Genomic DNA, 18,893 nt, shown 5'->3' with positions numbered 1-18,893 from the left:
AACACCGAACTAGCTTGTAAGGGAAATAGGAAGTAAAGCTGAAGCAATGCTCAGTTTCCAAGATCTCATAATGCAGTTACAGAGCAGATACTCCCTGAAGGTCAGGATGGCGGTGCCTTTGGCAACAGGAAGACCAGATTCTGTCAGGGGTGTGAACTGTTCTAGCAGAGAAAGAGTTAGTAGCACTCAGGAAAGGGGAGAACAGCCTCCCCACCATCTGCTTCTCCACCAATACCCTGGGCCCTCACCCTGCCTCAGGGAAGTTTTGACCACATGTGCCCTTCCATTGGTGGGGGCCGGACCCACTTTGTGCCCCAACTTTTTTTACCATACCATTAGACAACTGTAAAAATAAAACCTTTATTGTCACAAAACCTTATTAATACAGGTCCACAAGCCCTTATGTGAAACACTTCGGGCCAGATATATTTAAGAATTTAGAATTCTTTGGGTTTTAGAAAGTGCCAAGGTGCAGATGCTGAACATTACATAACATCTCCAGAGGTTGTCTGGGGTGACACAATGTAACCAAACACATCAGTACTTCTGTGGAAAATTGTGAAAAGGCGCAATGGCCCACAGATAGCCTCATTTCACTTCAGGTTGGGTTTTGATGCCAAAATCAGGAAGGAACTTCTGGTTTGGGGTTTTGGATTTCAGAACCGCAGATAAGGGATTGCAGACCTGGACTTACATGCCCATTTCCAGAATGGCACAGTGGCGGTGCAATGGTGAGGTGCCCTGACTGTAGCCAGACTTCCTGGCCTCCCTCCTGGCTGCAGCATGGACCAGCTGTAGGACCTTGGGCTTCCACTTCCTTTCCTGTAGCACAGGATTATTAATTCTCCTGCCCAGGTATGCCATGAGGATTGAACAGTTTAGTACCTGTAAAGTGCTCAGAACCCTGTTTTATACCCATGGATCATGATGGCATTACGAGGAGAGGCAGACAGACATCTAAGACACATTTTCAGTACAGTCAGATAGTTTGGAGCTCCCTGCTGAGGCCCTTCAGGCCACCAGGGCAGATGAATCTTTTCTTAGTATCACAAATCTTTCACATCCTTGGTCTTGGGGCCTCCCAGGGCTGCAGACATGAAGGTTTCAGAAGTCCCAGAAGAGGCTCTGTCATACCTTAGGGTCCTCCAGAGAGGTGGAGGGGGCCTTGCCCTACGAGGGGCCCAGCCTTGTGTCCTTTATGATGGTGGAGTGGTCCCGTTGCTGTGGCTCTGGAGTCCCCTCCCCTTGCACATCAGATGGCCACGAGACTGGAACTGCTTTCTGAATAAACAAAAATGTGTGCTCCCCAGGAGATTCTTGTTCACAAGGGAGATGTGGGGTTTCTACTCCACTGAGAATTCAGAGGTGAGGCTGGACCTTCCCCAGACATACCCTTAACAAGAATCTTTTTTTTTTTTTTTAGATTCTTATTTATTTGACAGAGAGACACAGCGAGAGAGGGAACACAAGCAGGGGGAGTGGGAGAGGGAGAAGCAGGCTTCCCGCGGAGCAGGGAGCCCAATGCGGGGCTCGATCCCAGGACCCTGGGATCATGACCTGAGCCGAAGGCAGACGCTTAACGACTGAGCCACCCAGGCGCCCCCCTTAACAAGAATCTTAACAAGCATTTCCACAGGACAAGGTGAAACTCCTCTTTCCCTTATTGTAAAACTTCAAACCATCCAAAAGGACAGGATGGAAAATTCTGACCATATCATTTCCCATCCTAACGGGCCCCTGGGCAGCTGTCCCTCTGAATTTGTCCTCATCCACAGAAAGATACCACCCACACACAGACCCTCACCCCCTCACCCCACACACCTCCTCATACACCCTCACCCCCTACACACCTGCATGTACATCATGGACCCCCTCCCCCTCATGCTCCCAGAACCACACACCCTCACCACCCCCAACACTTTAATCACCTTTACAAAAGAAAATATACATACACACAAGAGCACACTTATACAAAGAGGCAGGCATTTGGCCACTTCTTCCAGATGCCAGCAGATGGGGTCAGGATGCTGCCCCCATAACTCCTTGACTGTTAGGCAGAGGTGGGGGTCCTGGGTCCCCACCTTCCATTCCCTCTCCCCCTCCAGGGCCTTTCCAAGGTCAGGCCTAGTGGTCTTCCCTGGCTGTGGGATCCGCGGTGTCCTCAGGACAATATATGGCTATGGGGTGGGGATACTTGGGCTTTTCCATAGATGGGGGACAGGGGCTCGAGAGTAGTTGCTCCTCCCCAGGATGGGAGCAGAGCATTTCTCCCTACAGGGCTTGTCCAGCTGTGAGGGCCTTCCACCCCTGTTTTTCTTCCCCGCCTATCTTGAGAGTACTGCTTGATGAAGAGCAACACTCCAGCCATTGGCAAGAAAGTGATGGTGAAGATGGTGGAGATAAGCACAGCAGTGGTTATCCACGGATGAGAGGGTGCTTCTGCGGAAGGCAGAGAAAAGGGGGCACCAGCCTCAGGCCATGGGACTATCTCTGGGTACCCTGGCACCCTCCCCTGCTCCTCCTCATGCTCTCTGCCAAACCCAGCTCCTCACCCCAGGCCACAGTGAGCATACGGTTCAGGCTAGAGTGCTGCACATGGCAAGTGTACCGGTCCTCCATCCTGGCTGCCGCCCACACCACCACCCACGTCTGGTAGGTGCCATCTCCACTGGGGCGTGTCTCCACATACTCAGTCTCTAGAACCAGCTCCTCCTCGCCCAGCCACCAGCTCAGTGAGATGTCCCGTGGGTAGAAGCCCCGGGCCCAGCATTTCAGTGTGATGCCCCCATCCTGGGCTGTGTGTCTTGTCACCTGCACTGTGGGCGGCTCTGCAGAGAGAGGTCGAGGGAGGAAGGCTGGTGAGAGGCTGCTCTCTGCCCATTTCCTTGTGCTTGATCCTGGGCTCCCCTAGCATCTTCCAGGGTGGAGGATAGGGAGGAGATGGAGACAAGGTCTCTCTCCAGGTAACGCATTCAACCAATGTTTAAGGAAGGGATGACCCATTGCCAACCATCCCAAAGGGGCACAATCCTGTGACTTCCTGCCCCCAAGCTCCAGGGAGGTTCTGGGTGGGACTGTTGGGTCCTATGTTGACAACCCCCTCCTTCCCACAGAAACCCTATGGGCTTTTTTTTTTTTTAAGATTTTATTTGACAGAGAGAGACATAGAGAGAGGCGGAACACAAGCAGGGGGAGTAGGAGAGGGAGAAGCAGGCTTCCCGCTGAGCAGGGAGCCCAGTGCGGGGCTTGATCCCAGGACCCTGAGATCATGACCTGAGCCGAAGGTGGATGCTTAATGACTGAGCCACCCAGGTGCCCTGAAACCCTATGGTTTTCTCAGAGACTTCTTTACATACGTCCATGACTTCTTGCACATAGTAGGTGCCTAACAAAAGGTTGAGTGAAGGCAAGAATGATGGTCCTTCCCTCACTTTGGAAGGTGGTGGTCACGAGGGTAGCTCTGGAGTCAGACACCCTGAAATTACAGCCTAGCCTGACCCCTGTCCACAATCTCCCAGTCCCTCAGGGCCTGATGGGGATTCTTTGTTCTTTTCTCTCAGTGTTGTCCCAAATGACATCATCCAGGTGTGACAGTTCATTTTATGTGTCAACTTTACTGGGCCACATGGTGCCTAGCCCTTTGGTCAGTCACTCTTCTGGGTGAGATTCTCATTTGAATCAGTAGATGCAGTAAAGCAGATTGCTCTCCCCAATGTGAGTGGGCCCCATGCAATCACTTGAGGATCAGAACAGGACAAAAAGTCCCAGTCTTAAGAGGGAACTCCTCTGCCTGATCTCTTGCAGCTGGGGCATCAGTCTTTTCCTGTCTATGGACTCAAACCGAAATTTTGGCTCTCCTGGGTCTCCATCTTGCCAACTGCAGATCTCGGAACTCCCGATCCTCCACAGTCACGTGAGCTAATTCCTTAAATATGTCTCCTCTCTCTCTCCACATCCTGTTGGTTCTGTTTCTGTGGAGATTCCTGACTAATCCACCAGGTGATAGGTATATAATATCCCCTGGTGCTGGATGAGAGCTCAACACTCATTTAAGACACCAGTATGGTGCTTCTGGGAGGCAGGGGCTATTGTGACCATCCCTGTAATACTGACAAGGACACTGAGGCACAGAAAGGGCAAGTGACTTGCCCAAGGTCCACAGCCAGCAAGTCTTGGAGCCAGGACGTGGATCTGGAGGCTAGGCTCCAGTGCCTGAGCTCTGACCCACCACACTCCGCTCTCATAAACACATCTCTTGATGTTATTTGCCCTGCTTTCCCTTCAAGGAACGTCCTCCCCATTGCCTCAGCTGATTCACATCCTGCCACTCAGTCACCAGACGTCCATGGTGTGTTGGGTACTCTGACCAGCCCGACCCGCTAGCAGCCAGTGAGGCCTCTGCTGCAGCACCCCCAAGCACCCACCTTCCCTGGTGGCCACCCCAGACCTTGTATTTCCAGCCCGCTGGCTGGAGTCAGGACAAGTATAGGATGCACCTAGAATCTGAGGAGCATGTTTAGCATGAGGGGTGTGTGGGGGCAGAGGGGCAAAGGGCCTCAGCTTCCCTGGCAGTCCCCAGTAGTCCAGGGACTGGCCTAGTGAGGGATGCTATCCCCTAGGGCCTGAGGTCCATTTCTGAAGGAGAACCACAGGACGTTAAACCCCCAGAGGGCCTTATGAGCCACCTAGTTTAACCTACTCTGGATGAATAAAATGAGGCCAAGAATCAGGGCCTCATTTACCAAGACCACAGTGTGGTCCACCTCACCTGGAATGAGGGCCCGAGGTCGAGGCTTCTGTCCTGCTCTACATGAGGAAGCCCTTGGCTAGTCGGCCTTCTTTCTGGGGCTCAGTGGGCTTATCTGAGCCAGGGGAACACAGTCTGCCTCCTCACCGCCCCTCCCCCCCAGACTCTCGAGCACGGGAGTGTGGGCCCCTCTGTGTGGCCACAGGCTGCACCTTACCTTTCCGGGTGAGGCTCTGGCCTCCCAGCTCCAGGTACCTGCACAGGGAAAAGAAGCAGAGGCCTTCCAGGTAGGCCTTGTCATACTCAGCATAGCAGTGCTCTGTCTCCCACCAGCTCGGTCCACACAGCTGCAGGTTTGGCTGACACCCAGCTCAGAGTCTCCAGGTCCAGGGACAGGTGGTCCTGACCATCAAAGCCAAACTGCCAGAAGCTGCTGGTATGGCCGTCTTCCCTGATCTCACAGCCGAACATCCGCTGAGTGCTGTGCATGCCTGTGCACGTGGGCGAGAAAGGCTGCAGTTTGCATGGGCTATGGGGTGGATCCCTGAGAGCCAGAGAGAAGCCCAGCACCCACGGGTGTTTCCGAAGGGTGGGGAGCAGGGTGGCGGCATTTAAAAAACAAATGCTCCCCGGGTAATTGTCATGAGCAGCCAGGGCTGAGAAGCCTGTTGGGCCTCTCACAGGAGGACACTTGAGTTCATAACTAGAGTCTGCATGCAGAGTGTGAAGGAAGGAGGACGTGGGGCAGTAGGAGCCTCTCACGTACCACTGCTCTGGTTGTGGTAGCCCATCACAGTCCACATCTCCACCTGCTGCACCTTTCCCCAGGCTCTCTGCTTCTGGGTCTCTGTCTCCCAGTACTGGGCGTCCATGGTTGCCATCCACGGGGCCTGGGGCTTGGCCCTGTCCACACGACTGTTGTAATGGATGAAGGGCTGGTCGTCCACGTAGCCTATAGCCAGAAACTGGGGAAGGCCCGGGCCTGGCTCTGACAGAGCCAGGTAGTGGTAGTGGAGAGAGTGTGTCCCTGAGAAGACACGAAATAGTCAGGCTCACATGCACTGCCAGGATTGGCACCATGGGCTGGTGTGACTGATGGGGACAGCAGTGGAAACCTATCCAGAGTATTTGCCATCAGTAAGAGCAAGAACTGGGGATTTCAGTTAAAAATATAAGGGTATCCAAATAGTTTAAATAAACAGTCAATCAATCAAACATCGAGGCCAAAGTTCATATGCTAAGGCCTGTGGACTTTATTTCTATTTCTAGGAAGTTTTCCACCCCACTTCCCCCCCCCAACCCCACTCAGGGTTTACTTACTTATACTTTACACTCTTCTCTGTAAGTGTGATTATCTGGTTTCCCATCTCACAATTAAAAAGGTATGATAAAAAAAATTGGTTGTTTGGCAGCTTAATTTCTGTGGAATTATTCATTCTCCAGAGATACCTGATAAAGCAGAGCCATTATTCCTAGCTTGAACCATTGCTGCCAAGTTGGTTGCATCTTGACTCCATTCCCTGCTCCCTCCTGTTCCTACACCAGACATTGCTAGTCATCTCTTCTCTTTAAGTCCAAATGCTGCCTCAAGGTTTGTTCTCCACCATCTCTAGAAGCACCAGCTTATCCATTCAACTTGGTGCTGGAGATGAAATCTATTTAGCAGCTCGCCCTGACTCCAGCTATGAAAACAAGTGCTGTACCTTTAAAAAACCTACCCCACCTTTCTCAGAGGTTCACCCACAGCTCACTCCTTCACTTTCTTTCTTTTTCTCTTTCTTTCTAACTTTTTTCCAAGTAGGCTCCAAACTGGAGCCCAATGCTGGACTTGAACTCATGACTCTGAGATCAAGACCTGAGCTGAGTTCAGGGGTCTGATGCTTAACCGACTGAGCACCCAGGGGCCCCTCCCTTACTTCATTTTTTTTAAAAAAAGGTTTTGCTCCGGGCCCCTGGGTGGCCTGCTCAGCTCCCTGCTGCCTTTCAAGGCCTACATGCCTATCACAACTCCCAGCCCAGGAGCACCCCCACTAATCTTAACTCAGTGGTTTGCAAGGAAACAGAATCCTGAGAGTCTGTCATTTCCCCGGAGGCCCACACCAGTCCAGGCCTGATGTCAGCCCTTCAATCACTTCCTACATTGATCCCTCTCACCTCACATAAGATTTCACCAGTGCAAGAGTCTCCTCGTCCTTTTCCTAAGGACACAGAGTTGGTGTGATTGGCCCCATTCCACAGAGGGAATCTGATTCTCCCTCTGCCCCTCACCCCGCTTGTGCTCTCATTCTCTCTCAAATAAATAAACAAAATAGGTTTTACTCAAATGCTACTTTCTCAGTGAATCCTTCCTTGCCTACTCTATTAAATATTTACCTTCCCAGCACTCCCCCTCGTGTTTTCTCTAGAGCATTACCACCACATAGAGAATATGCACTTTTACCTGGTTCTCTCTCTTTTTTTTTTTTAATTTTCTTGTTAGAGAGAGAGAGAGCACAAGCAGGGGGAGCTGCAGGCTCCCGGCTGAGTAAGGAGCCCGATGCGGGACTCGATCCCTGGACGCTGACGCTGGGATCGTGACCTGAGCCAAAGGCAGACGCTTAACCCACTGAGCCATCCAGGTGTCCCTACCTGTTTCTCTTGTTAATAGTCTGTCTCTCCCCTGTAATGTCAGTTCCCCAAGGGCAGAGATTCCTTCTTTCCCAGCCTAGAACAGCTTCTGGCACACAGTGGATACTCAACATTTGAATATTCAAATGTGAAAGGAGTCAAGCCCATCTCCACCCTCACAGCTCCGTTTAAACTCCACTGCAGCCACAGCAAACTGCCCCGGCCCTTTGTACCTGCAGTTCCTTCTGCCCCAGGCTGCTCCCTCTCTTCTCTCAGCCAATGCCCCTCATCCCTCAGGTTGCAGCTCAGGTGTCCCTTCCTCCAAGAAACCCTCCTGCTTCCACCCTGACATCCCTCAGAGCAGTCTCTGCTCCCTGTGAAACTGTGGGCTCCATGGGGTGGGCAATACATTGGACTGTGTCACCACTGTTTCCACAGGTCTTGGGGAGAAAGAACATCATGCTTGGCACACAGTGGATACTGCCGGCATTTATCGAGTTGGACAAAAAACAAGAGCATGAAAGGCAAGGATGATGATCACAGCTGTCATTTTTGGAGAATGACTGCTCTGTGCTCTGCACCAGTCTAACTGCTTTTCATTCATTATCCCAGTTGATCCTTAGTATAAACCTAAGACGTTGGTGTGACTGGCCCCATTCCACAGATGAAGGAACTGAGAGGCCCAGGGGAAGGTGAGTACAGTACCCAAAGCCATGCACTAGAAAGAGACGAGCCTGGATTCTCTCCCCAGAGCCTGCTTTTTCTAAGCTTAGGAGAAGGATGAGGAGCTCTCTTCTTGCACTGGTGAAATCTTATGTGAGGTGGGAGGGATCAATGTAGGAAGTGAGTGAAAGGCTAACATCAGGCCTGGACTGGTGTGGGCCTCCGGGGAAATGACGGACTCTCAGGATTCTGTTTCCTTGCAAACCACTGAGTTAAGATTAGTGGGGGTGCTCCTGGGCTGGGAGTTGTGATAGGCATATAGGCCTTGAAAGGAACAGAGGCTATGGCTTCTCTATGCTAAGGTGACCGACCACCTGCTCCTTGGCTCTGATCTGCAGCAGCTGTCTGTCCTGGATGTGAGGGAGGGCAAAGAGCCTGTGTCCTTGGGTAGTTGCCTCCTGGGTGGTGGGGAAGCCATGCATGTATGTTGTATGTTCTGTCCTGTCTCCTCCTCAGCTAAGGGCGCATGGTGTGGTAGGCTGAATTCTGGGCCCCTAACATATCCCAAACCTATGAATGTTACCTTATATGGTGACAGGGATTTTGTAGATGTGATTAAATTAGGAATCTTGAGATGGGGAGATTATCCTGGATTGTCTAGGTAGGCCCTGCATGTGTCATTATGAAAGGGGACAGAGGGACACTCCATGACTACCAGAGAAGGGGATGGGAAAATGGAACAGAGAAAGAGGCAGGAAGGTGCCACGAGCCAAGGAATGCAGCTCTAGAAGCTGCAAAAGGCAAAGAAACGGGTTCTCCCTGAGAGCCTCTGTAGGGAACTGTCCCGCGGCACCTTAGTTTCAGCCCAGAGAAGCCCATTTTGGACTTCTGACCTCCAGAACTCTAGGAGAATATGTTGTCCTTAAGCTACTAAGTTGTGGTCCCCTTGTTATAGCAGCTATAGAAAACCAATGCACATACTATGAGACCAAAGTCTGTTGTGTCTTGTGAGTTCAGTGGACAATTCAAACCCAGGAGCCCTGGATGTCCTGCTATCCTGAAACAGAGAGAAGGATGCACAGTCTGGGAAGAAGGATGTCCTCTGAAAGCTGTGCTTCAATGGCCAGTTACTTCTGGTTAAAAATGAAGGGAAGTCTATCCATGTCTTATTTTGTAAAGTTACAAAATAGTTCTAAAGCACTTAGGTGCTGGGCCCTGTCCCAAGCACTTTATGAAATTTTGGTTCTGTTAACCCTCATAACAATTTTACTGGGCAGGTACTATTGTGCCAATCTATGACCAATGGGGAAACTGAGGCCCAAAAAGGCAAAATCACCTGCCAAGTAGCGGAAAGCAGGGCCAGACCGCACACCCGGATTCTCAAGATGTCCCCTGGCCTGCACCTGCCCTTTAGTGAACCCACTGGCTGGGGACACACAAGCAGCCCTCTCCCCATGGCATCTCCCCACTCTCTGCCCTCCACAGACACCACCTTGGACATGGTTTCAATGGGCTCAGCTCTGCCCAGCCTTGCCCATATGGCCAGGCGGGGCCCTCCCTGTGGCCCCATTCAGCAAGTACTTTCTGAGCACCTGCTGTTTATCTGGCCCTCTCGGAGACCCTGAGGATGCTGGGAAAGCAGAAGAACTACAACTGCCTGCTTTTAGGCAGCTTCCATGAATGTAGGATAAGCAAGATAAATGAATAAAATGTATGACAGGCTGGCCAGCAATAAATTCTGAGGGGGGAAAAAATAAAGGAGAGACATACAAAGCATTAGGGGTGGGGTTTAAAATTTTAGATAGAATGGACGGGGAAGCCCCCCTCCCCAAGGAAACTCCTGAATAAAGACCTAAAGGAGCCAGCCGTGTAAAGGTCTAGGAGAGAGCATTCCGGGTCTGCAGAAGGGAAAGCCATTGGAAAGGTCCTGGGGCAGTAGTATTCTTCTGGTGTTCTGAGGCTTTTGCAGTAACATGGGAGAAAAATAAAATGGTGGTGTGACTCAGTAGCTGTAGGTGATAGCAGTAGGGGTGAAAGAAGGGGTTGAATCCCAAATCCTTCCTAGGCTTGTCCAGATGGTGCCTGGAATGGCCTGGATACAGCCTCTGGCCTACCCCTTCCTGCCATGGGGGCTCTGGTTTCTGGCATCAGCTCTGCCTTGGACTTTTTCACCCATGGTCTACACCTTGGCATCTGGTGCCCATCCTGGGAATTGGAACTATTCAAAGACAAGTTCATGATTGTGGCCCCCTCATTCAGCTGGCTTCCAGGTACTGCTTCCCACATACCCAGTGAGGGGGCCACCATCCCTGAAAATCCCACTGCTGTCTACTCTGCCCACTAGATGGTCCTGGGAAACCAGCTTGCTCTCTGTGGGGGCTCACAGGCTGCCCACACCTGTCTTTTTGCTCCAGCAGAACAGTTTGAGCTGGGACTAGATTCCTCCTTGCTAACTGGATCCAGGAGGGATCCTCATGCCTGGGGCTCCAGCCCAGAGTGAGGAATCATCAGGCTACCTCTGTAGTTTTGGAGGAAACACCCCTGCCAGCCTGGGGTCAGTGCCAGGCATGGTGCGACCACAGCAGGAGGAAGTGGGGGCCACATGGCAGATGTCCCAGAGGAATCTGCTCATGCTGTGACATGGCCTAAGTGGCCACATGCCCTTTGCTGCCTCAGGCCCCGTGTCATCAGCCACCCTTTTTTCCCTCACTGCTGCGTCCTGGTCACTGGGCCACATCGCCAGCCCCACAAAAAGGGGCAGTCCTACCCAGCCTCCCTCTTTCTCTGACTGGTGGGAGAGGGAGGTGCCCCACCCCTTTCCTACAATCCATGTGGCATTGTCATTGTCTAGCTGTGTGGCCTTGTTCCACAGCTCCAGGCTTTGATTTCTTCATCTGTAGGTGAGGGCAATTGTTTGACCTTGTCCACAGTGCTGGAGCATTCAGTGAGGTAATAAACATAAAGAAGTGTAGGCACGAAGGAAGGGTTCTGCAGACATCATTTACTTAGCCTGTCTGGAAGGGAGAGGTGGGCATGGGGAAAAGAGAGCTGGAGTGTGTGTGTTGGGGGGGTGAGGGTGGTGAAAGATACCTGAGTGAAGAAGCCCCCTGGGGCACCCTCCAGAGGGTCTGGTCTCTGTGCACCCCACCTGAGCAGAGGCAGTCTACCAGATTCCCAGACTGTGGAGATGCCCTCCTGCGTGCTGGGGGCTCCTGGCCTCTGCCATCTTGCCCCCCTTTTCAGCAGGTAGGCAGTGCCTTACCTCCAGGCCATGGCTTGTTTTCTAACTTCAGGTTGGCTAGTTCTGCCATCACCACCTTCGCTAAGGAAGCCGGGCTATCGGCCACCACAGGCAGCCCCCAAGGAGACTCTGCAAAGGGGAAATGGAAAAGGAAAATATGAATCTCAAGGCATAAATACCCTACACATCCTTGTCTCTGCTTAGAGGGATGGTATGAAATGACAAAGAGAGGCATATTGGAAGGGAGGAGGGACGTGGGAGCCCTGTCTCAGGATTGCCTGGAAACTTCTCTAGCACGGGGTATAAAACCAACAGGGCTGAGTTCTGGGTCTTGGTGCCAGAGCTTTAGAAATATTGATTCATGGCATTTTTACTGCATTCCTGTGAGGTAGGCCCTGACTCTTCCCACTTAAGAGGGAAGCCGGGACTGGGTTGCCTCTTCCTCTGCCAGAGGTTCTCCAGCTCCAGCCCCTCCTGGCAGCTTTGACACTTCTGCTATTGATAAATTTAGTTGGTTTGGAGGGAAGAGGAGAGGATACTAGCAGGCATTGAAACCTCCCAGGTGATGCTCATATGCTACCAGGTGGAGAACCCATGCCCTCTTGGTTCTGCCTGGTCCTGCCCAGCTCTGTCCACTTGCTCAGCTGTGCCCTTGCAATATTACCCACTTGGCAAACAGCTGTTGAGCACCTACTACAAGCCAGGCACTGAGCTAGGTGGGGGTGTATATGGGGACAGAAATAAACCAAGACAGTCATGGGCCTGAAAAACCTCAGGTCTGACAGGGAGGATGTAATTGAACAAATAAATAAGTAGGTCCAATAAGGTGAGTGGGGCTGATGAGTGCTGTGGTGCAGGAAGTCCCAGGCATCAGGAACACACCGGGGTGGGAAGGTGTTGGAGTCAGGGGCCTTATAGGCTGAAACCTGAACGGGACCTCACCAGCTGTGAGTTACGAGGCAGTGGGGTGGGTAAGGAGGGAAGAACATTCTAGGCTAGTGAATCTAGTGTGGTTCCAGGACCAGTTGCATCAGCATCACCTGGGAACTTGCTAGAAATGCGAATTCGCAGGACCCAACCTAGCCCTACTGAATCCGAAGCTCTGAGGGTGGGGTCCAGCTTTCTGTAGTTCACCAAGCCCTCTGGGTGATTCTAAAGTTTGAGCCACTTCAAAATTCCCTGCTGCAGCACTCATGATATCTGCCCCATGAAAGCCACTTCCTAACTCCCTAGCTTCTGAAGGGAAAGTCTGGCATCCAGGAGTGTTGTGAGGGGCCTGCCCCAAACCCCTGGCTACCTCCCCTCCATGTGCCATCTCTCTCCTGCAGTTGGGTACATCCCAGGGTTATCTCTCCACTCCTTCCCTCCTCCTTGGCTTGGGGTCCCCACTCCCTAGGTCAGCCCCAGCCATTCCCTCCATAAGGAGACGGGGCCTATGTGCAAACACCCATGACCATCCCTGCCACACAGAATTGGAATCACCTGTATGCCCCTATATTATGCCCAGGGAGGGTTGGGGGGGACTGTATGATCCTGAAAACCAATAGAGTCTTGGCCCAGAGACACAGTGGCCCATGCCCTATGGGGTCCTGTCCCAAGGACCAAACTCTCCCCCAATCTTTCCAGACATCCAAGGTGATTCTCCTTCAAATGTTTTCCATGGGCGCTGAGGGCTGAATCCTCCCCTAGGTCCATCCTGTTGACTTCAGGAGCCTCAATTTGGAGGGAAAAAAGAACCTCTTTACTTTCACTAAGGCTGAAATTTAGCCTTTCTCCTATGGTGAAGGCAGCAAAGCTCAGCAGGATTAGCAGAACCCCTGCTTTGGATTTGGACAGAAGCCACAGGTGCTTTTGAATCACATGACAGTTGGTGCACACACCTGGACATATGCTTTACTCTCATTCCTAATTCTGGGAATGGTTGCTATTTGGTGCATTATTTAACGTGTTAACTTAGAAGCACACATACTACATCTCACACATTTATATTTCTAGTTAAAAAGTTTTAGTAGCTTTATAGAAACGTAACTAGATTCCTTCGTAGTCCTATGTATTTCTATTTATTTATGTTTGTTTATTTAGAGAGCACGCTAGCGCGGGAGGGGCAGAGAGCGAGAGTGAGAATCTTAAACAGGCTCCACCTCACACTCAGCGGGGAGCCTTACAGGGGGCTCCATCTCCTGACCTGAACCGAAATCAAGAGTCCGAAGCTTAACCCACTGAACAACCCAGACGCCCCCCCGGTCAAATGTATTTCATTTGATGCATTAAAAACATTCTGAGACCGGGTCCAAAGCATAAAAAAGGTCAAGAACTCCGACTTCAGATCCTGCCAGGAAGCGTCCTCTCTGCGCCCTAGTTTAAATCTGTAAATAGTAGTAAATCGAGGATTGTTCTGTGAGTTGAAATGGCTTCTTGTATGTGAAGCACTTAGAACAGCTTGGAGCGAGGGTGACCAGCTACTGTTACTGCTGTGACGGTGTACACTTCCGCATGTGTGCTAAGTGTTCCGGTATCTGTGTGGCCAGGAGGAGCGGTGCCCCATGGCAGCCGGCGGGGAGGGGAGGAAGGGGGAATCCAGGATGAGGTCAGCCTCAGGTACCAATGCCAGAAGAATTAAAACTAGGAAAGAATGGAAATTCCGGGTCAGGTCAGAGAAATCCTCATGGCACCTACTCCCCCAACACCCACGGTAACTCGGAAGTGCCTCGCCACGCCTCCAGGGACGCCCACCATGAAGGGCGGGCACTGCCCGAGCTAGCTGGCTGGGGACGCGCCAGCCCTCTCAGATTTCTGCCCCCCACAGAGCTTTCCTAAGGACCTTCCTGGAGGACCCAGCCCCAGGAACCGAGCGGCGTCCTACGGAGGGGGTGCCACGGGGACCCCCGAGGAGCTACGGCATCGGCTGCGTCCAGGCCGGGGTCACGGCCAGCCCTCCGCTTCCCGCCGGCTTCCGGCAGGACTCTAAGCCAGATCCGGGTGCCACAGTGGAGGCCGCAAACGGGGGCTCTAACCCAGGGCTCAACGCCACCTGCGATCCTGGGTCTGCTCCCCAGCTCACCATCCCCGGTCCCCAAACCCGGAAGTGGCCTCCGATCACTCCCTGCCTCCCTTCGCCCCAACCGCGCGCTGGCTGGCGGCCCCTGGGGTTCTGCCCCAGGGCCCCCGCCTCTCCGCCCAGTCACCTGCCGCGCGTTCCGGCACTAGACGAAAAAGCTGCAGGTACAGCAGCATTGTCCGCAGCGGCGTCCAGGCGCGCGCGCTCCCGAGGACCCGCGAGCCCGGGCCAGCCAGCCTGGCGCGCAGCCCCCGGGCGTCGATTATTTCGCAGGAGTCGGTCCTCAGCTGTGGGGCGGGTGGCTTGGAGCTAATCCCGGAGAGCTAGCGCTCAGGTTCGGGAAGGCGGAACACCTGCGACCTCAGGCGGCTCCGCTCGGCTCTGGCTCCGCCCTGCCCCGCCCCTCCCCATGCGGCTGGGCTCGGGCTCCCGCTCCGGCTCCCAAACACCATCGTCAGCCCCCACCCCACAGCTCCCAGATGTCCCCTTTGCTGGGCCTCTGAAGTAGAACCGCCCCCCCGCAAATTACATATATGTGTATGAGAAGCAATCTTGTTGGTAATTGTCAAATATAGCTTACAGGATACTTCACTCCCTCATGAAATGAGACCCAGAGGTGGAGCTAACATAAGTGTCGTTTGGAAACTTAGGCAGGTGTCTGCAACAAGTATCATGTGATTCGAAAACACCTGTGGTTTCCACTAAGGACGAAAGCACAAGTCTTGCTAGTACTGCTGAGCTTTGCTACCTCCATTCATTAGGGGAAGAATGGCTAAATTTAATAAAGGTTATTTTTCCCGTCCAGGTTCACAGATCCCCTGAATTCTCACCAGGGACCCTCATGTTTTGGATAATAGTTTTCACTTGGGTGGTTTCTGATATTTGAAAATTCATGGGGAGGACTTTGGCAGCCCTTATTGGGGTGCGTTGGGGGAGCTCCTCACCTGTCAGGGGCGGGGCCGAGAATGCCAGAAGTCTAGCCCTACCGGCTCTTGAAGCCAAGATGCCCATGGTGTCTTGCCAGGCCTTCACCAAAGAAGAAGTCCGATTGTAATGATCTGCGTCGAGAGCTCATTTGTCCCGTTTTAATATTGTCAAAGGAACACTCGCAGAGGATAGAGCAGAGTTGCAAGGAAGGTGGGCATCAAAAAGTCCGGTAACCAAATAAAAATGTTTAAAGAAAAAAACCTGTAAAATTAATGTTTGCATTGTGATATGATTGTTATAGTCACAATGGTTGTGACATATCTGCAGATTAGCATTGCAAAAATCAAGGAGAAAGTTATTTTTCTAGGCAATCCAGGTTTATTTTGGGGGCCAAACCAAATAGAGCAACTTGGTTAGTCTTGGTGTGTTTCAAGGTATAAAGCAGGATGACCAACTTGTCCTGGCTTTAGCACTGAAAGTTCTGCATCCTGGGGCCCCCTCAGTCCTGGACAAACCAGGACAGTTGGCTGTGGGGAACGATGGGCCTCATCATAACGACTCAGGCAAATAGCATTTTTGCTTCCACAGTAGACGCTGAATCTTCCAGGAAGGCGGCTATGCTACAGATGGAAGGGAGGTGGTAGTTTGTATTGTCAGCTACTTTGCTGAGAGTGGCTTACTTCTTGCAGCACTGTGTCCTTACCACAGCTGAGTTCTGGATTGCCCACACAGCACACTTGATCAGTGGCATTGGTAGCTGTTGTATTTATAGACGTTTTGCATATCCATTCAAGGGCCTGACTAATCATTATGTTTTCTATATAGTCAAGCCAAACATCTACATATTGAGACATATGTTATGACTGTATTATGATTTAATTGTGAATACTTTTTGTTACAATTAGGGCATTATATTCATTTTAATTTTTAATTCTGTGGGTGTGTAGGTTAAATTATCTTTGGAGTTCCCTTAAGGACAGGAAAAGATGTTACAAAACCTTTGTGATAAGGAGAGCTTTTCTGGTGGGGCTCAGACACACACCCACACCCACCACAGGTGAAACTTGGACCCTGAGCAGGAAGAAGGACCAGGTAGTGGAAAGTCTCTCAGAGGTGGTGACAGTTGACCCCGGTCCTGACAGAAAGGGTAAGGAAGATGAAGGTAGGATGAAAAGGAGTTTTGGGGGGGCGCCTGGGTGGCTCAGTTAGTTAAGCGGCCGACTCTTGATTTCAGCTCAGTTCATGATATTAGGGTCCTGGGACTGAGCCCTGCATTGGGCTCTGCACTCAGCGCTGAGTCTGCTTGAGGATTTTTCTTTCCCTCTCCCTCTGCCCCTCCCTCCTACCCCCCACCCACCCACTCATGTACTCTCTCTCTGGAATAAATAAATCTTAGAAAAGACAAGCAGTTTGGGGGAGGTAAATACAGCTATACCTCAAGGCCAGCAGAGAGGTGTGTGGTGAACTAAGCTGCTGGGGAAAGAGAAAGCCATGCATCTGAGCAGGTTGTCAAAGCCCTACCCCAGGAGGCCAGCCTCACGAAGCATCTTCATGGATAGGTCTTTCTGAGAGGTCTGGGAACCCAGCCAGGCATCCTGCTGTGCACTCACTGCTTCCTCTAGGGTAGGCAGTGTCTCTGGAGCTGCTCCTGGGCCCCTCCTGCTTGCCCGTTATTATAGTCTTAGCCCAGAGACACAGTGACCCACTCCCTTGGGGTCTCTTTTCCAGGGACATTGTCCAAACTCTCCCCTATCCCTGGCTCCACTCTCTCCACTGACCTCTTGCTCAGGCATTCAGGGTGATTCTCCTTCAAGTTTTTCCTTCAAGGAACTGAGGGCTGAATCTTCCTGTAGGTGCACCTGAGACTTTTAGATCCCAGATCCCTCCCTGTGGTGTAGCTCACCTTTCAGGACTGAGGGCCCAGGCACTGGAGCAGAATCCTAGGCTTACTCCTAGCAGGGTGGGGAGGCTCATCATCAAAGTCAAGTTGTTAAAATCAATTACCTTATAGCTCAAACAGTAAGCTAAAAACAAGTCCATTAATAAGATAACCAACAATTCTAAAGTTAGCAATAAAGGCAGGGACAACAATAATTAGTTTTACAGAGTGTACTGGGTCGGGATTTCTGTGGGTGAGGCCTTTCATAGGCTTCTGCAGCACCTGCCAGTCTCTGAGAGACACGGATTCTGAGTCCTCTTTTGACTGTCCAAACCCCTTGTTGAAGGAAGAAAGCACCATTCAGAAGCTGAGATGGAAAGCTGAGTCTATTTGGTGCTTAAGCACTTGAGAGCTTGTAAGACACAGTCCCTTTGAGCAAAGCAGAAGTGACCTGATATAGGTTTTTGGGAAGCATGGTGTCAGGGATTGGGGGATTTTCAGAGTCGAGAGTGTTTATATTCAGTGGTGGCTGATGTGTGTCTGTTGCTGAATGGCCGACTTTCAGAAGTGTGGTCACTGGGGCAAATTGTCGCTGATGGATGATCACACAGCTTGAAAACAGGTTCTGGGGGTTCCATGTGGGAGTTACAAATTCTCATCCTTCACAACCTTTTTGGCTAAGGTGTCATCTACCAATAATAGACTCCTTGGCTAATGTCTTCGCTCCTCTGGCTTGACAGCTGGAAGAAGCATGGAAGACGGCAAGCAGGACACATTTCTCTTAGGTAGTGTCTGCTGGCTCCAGGGAGTGTGGTGCTGTCTACATTTGCCCAAGAGCAGGAGGAAACCACAAAATGCTTGGGGCTAGAGCCCTTGCCCACTCTCATGCCTCTCTCACCTCAGGGTCTACTTAGCCCACCTTTAGAGAAGGATGAGGCAAGAGAAGAAATACTAAAGGTTGTCCAGGTCCACAAGTCAGGAGGGATGCTGGAGGATGGGTGGGGTGGACGGAGAGAAAGGAGTGGAAGTGGATGAGGGCTGCTGGCTGGTGAGGATGTAAAGCTAAAGTGACCTCATGCTTGATGGCTAACAAGCCATCCCAGGATAGCAAGGGAACATGGTTGGGATCCTCCAACCCTGATGGGACATACAGCCTTGTAAAGCTCACAGACCTCTTGGAAGGGCCAACTCCACATCGGAGGGCAAGCCTGAGTTAGCACTCCTGCCCCCACGATGGCCTGGCCACCTCTACTACGGGGCTGTCCCTCAACACCTATGTTTGGAGGATGGCACGTCTCTCTGACCCTCCGGAGAGGATGGGGGCTAGGGGAAGGGAGGGGCAGGAGGACTCCAAAACTGTGGGCAGCCTTGCCTGAGGGTCTGCAGCCCAGGAAAGCATCCTGTGCTCCTGTGACCCCCAGCAGTGACTCTTCCTGGCTGCTCCATGGTGCAGGAGGACAGGAGGACAGGCAGACGAGGAGGGTGAGGACGAAGGAAGAATGAGTGACCCACTGCTGGCCAGCAGCTAAAAGGAAGGGGTCCTCACAAGGAAAATCTGTGTCCTAAGATGGCCGATGGAGCCAGTGAGAGAGTCCCAGTCCTTGCCCCGGGGCTCTTCTGGGTTCTTCTCCCTGCCCCACTTCGCGCACTCGCCAAAAGTGCCAAGTATGTGGAAGTAGAAGTGTATAAATTGCCCCCTTTGTTTGTGCTCGGGGCTCAGACCTTTGGACACCACTCTCCTCTGAGCCCGCCGGCGCTAAATACACCCCTT

At 51.9% G+C, this 18,893-nt stretch overlaps 2 protein-coding genes across 2 annotated transcripts; one reads left to right on the top strand and one right to left on the bottom strand.

Annotated features, from left to right (window-relative positions):
- Nucleotides 1-346: 346 nt before the first annotated feature.
- On the bottom strand, nt 347-13,804 carry LOC112816212 (H-2 class I histocompatibility antigen, Q10 alpha chain-like). The gene is given in 6 exon segments (XM_025862617.2): nt 347-2,439; nt 2,553-2,828; nt 4,965-5,109; nt 5,111-5,238; nt 5,514-5,774; nt 11,280-13,804. Coding segments are annotated over 6 exon segments (1,137 nt in total). The 5' UTR covers nt 11,329-13,804; the 3' UTR covers nt 347-2,161.
- Nucleotides 13,805-13,835: 31 nt separating this feature from the next.
- On the top strand, nt 13,836-14,629 carry LOC141371609 (uncharacterized). Its single transcript, XM_073887569.1, has 2 exons — nt 13,836-13,908; nt 14,065-14,629. Exons 1-2 carry the CDS (start codon nt 13,841-13,843, stop codon nt 14,627-14,629), a joined length of 633 nt encoding a protein of 210 aa, XP_073743670.1. The 5' UTR covers nt 13,836-13,840.
- Nucleotides 14,630-18,893: the final 4,264 nt, after the last annotated feature.

The sequence above is a fragment of the Callorhinus ursinus genome, unplaced genomic scaffold (assembly GCF_003265705.2).
Source record: "Callorhinus ursinus isolate GAN/ISIS: 27379988/994484 unplaced genomic scaffold, GSC_fseal_2.0 scaffold81, whole genome shotgun sequence".
In the NCBI taxonomy this organism is placed as follows: Eukaryota; Metazoa; Chordata; class Mammalia; order Carnivora; family Otariidae; genus Callorhinus; species Callorhinus ursinus.
This window is presented reverse-complemented; position numbering and strand designations above follow the sequence as displayed.